The following is an 811-nucleotide window of genomic DNA, read 5'->3' as shown; positions in this document are numbered from 1 at the left end:
CATCAAACCAGTCAGTGTTTCCTGGGAAGTGTGATTTCTAGGCTTCACCTTGCAGGTCTGTTGGTGCATGTTGAAGGTGGTGAAAAGGCCAGGGCCGGGCTCACGGCCGCTCTTCTCCAGCAGGTACTCAGCCAGTCGGGTGGTGAGATAGGTCTTCCCCGTGCCGCTGGGGCCCGACAGAACCAGCCGCCTGTGCTTCAGAAGCAGACTTATGTAGTGTTGCATCATGGGCTTGGGGATGAGCGTCTCAAACACCAGACTGTCCACACACTTCTCCTTAAAGCCTGGTATAGAGCGAGATTAGTTGAACCAGAGGTCAGTGACAAGTGCCATGGAGAACTGCACTTTTGTCATATAGGAAGTCAGAGATTCTAATATTATAAGGCGAATGAAGCACAGCATCTGTTCTGATGCCTGTGATGTTTGCCAATTCGAACAGAATTTCACTTTCAGTGAGGACACCTCACGTTGTACCTGTGTAGGACAAGTTGAAAGCGTATGCTTTTCACCTTTGAGGGCGACAGTGACGAGTCCAGGACCCTTTTTTAAACAGTCACAGGGTGAACTTTCTGGGACTTCGGCTCCAAGCACCCTCCTGCTCTGATTAATAATGTAACTGTGGATAGAGTCGACAGACAGTCCCATACTCGCACTGGGATCCACCTGTGAAATATAGTCCTGATGTACGAATACAAAGAACACATTAGATTAATTAAGTATTATAATAAATAAATTAATTTAAATCTGTCAATCAATCCATCCATCCATTATATAGTAAACACACATACACACACATATATTTTAAATATCA

The 811-nt window shown here is 45.4% G+C and overlaps 1 protein-coding gene across 1 annotated transcript; it reads right to left on the bottom strand.

Annotated features, from left to right (window-relative positions):
• Nucleotides 1-48: 48 nt before the first annotated feature.
• LOC107580998 (neuron navigator 1-like) lies at nt 49-679 on the bottom strand (the record flags this gene model as incomplete). Its single annotated transcript, XM_016266597.1, has 2 exons — nt 510-679; nt 49-284 (listed from the first exon to the last, which is right to left on the bottom strand). Coding segments are annotated over exons 1-2 (372 nt in total), but the record flags the coding sequence as incomplete, so codon positions are not given.
• Between the last annotated feature and the right edge of the window lie 132 nt (nt 680-811).

The sequence above is a fragment of the Sinocyclocheilus grahami genome, unplaced genomic scaffold (genome assembly GCF_001515645.1).
Source record: "Sinocyclocheilus grahami isolate Dianchi unplaced genomic scaffold, SAMN03320097.WGS_v1.1 scaffold61389.1, whole genome shotgun sequence".
In the NCBI taxonomy this organism is placed as follows: Eukaryota; Metazoa; Chordata; class Actinopteri; order Cypriniformes; family Cyprinidae; genus Sinocyclocheilus; species Sinocyclocheilus grahami.
Note: the sequence above shows the minus strand (reverse complement) of the source record. Positions and strands in the feature narration are given on the sequence as shown.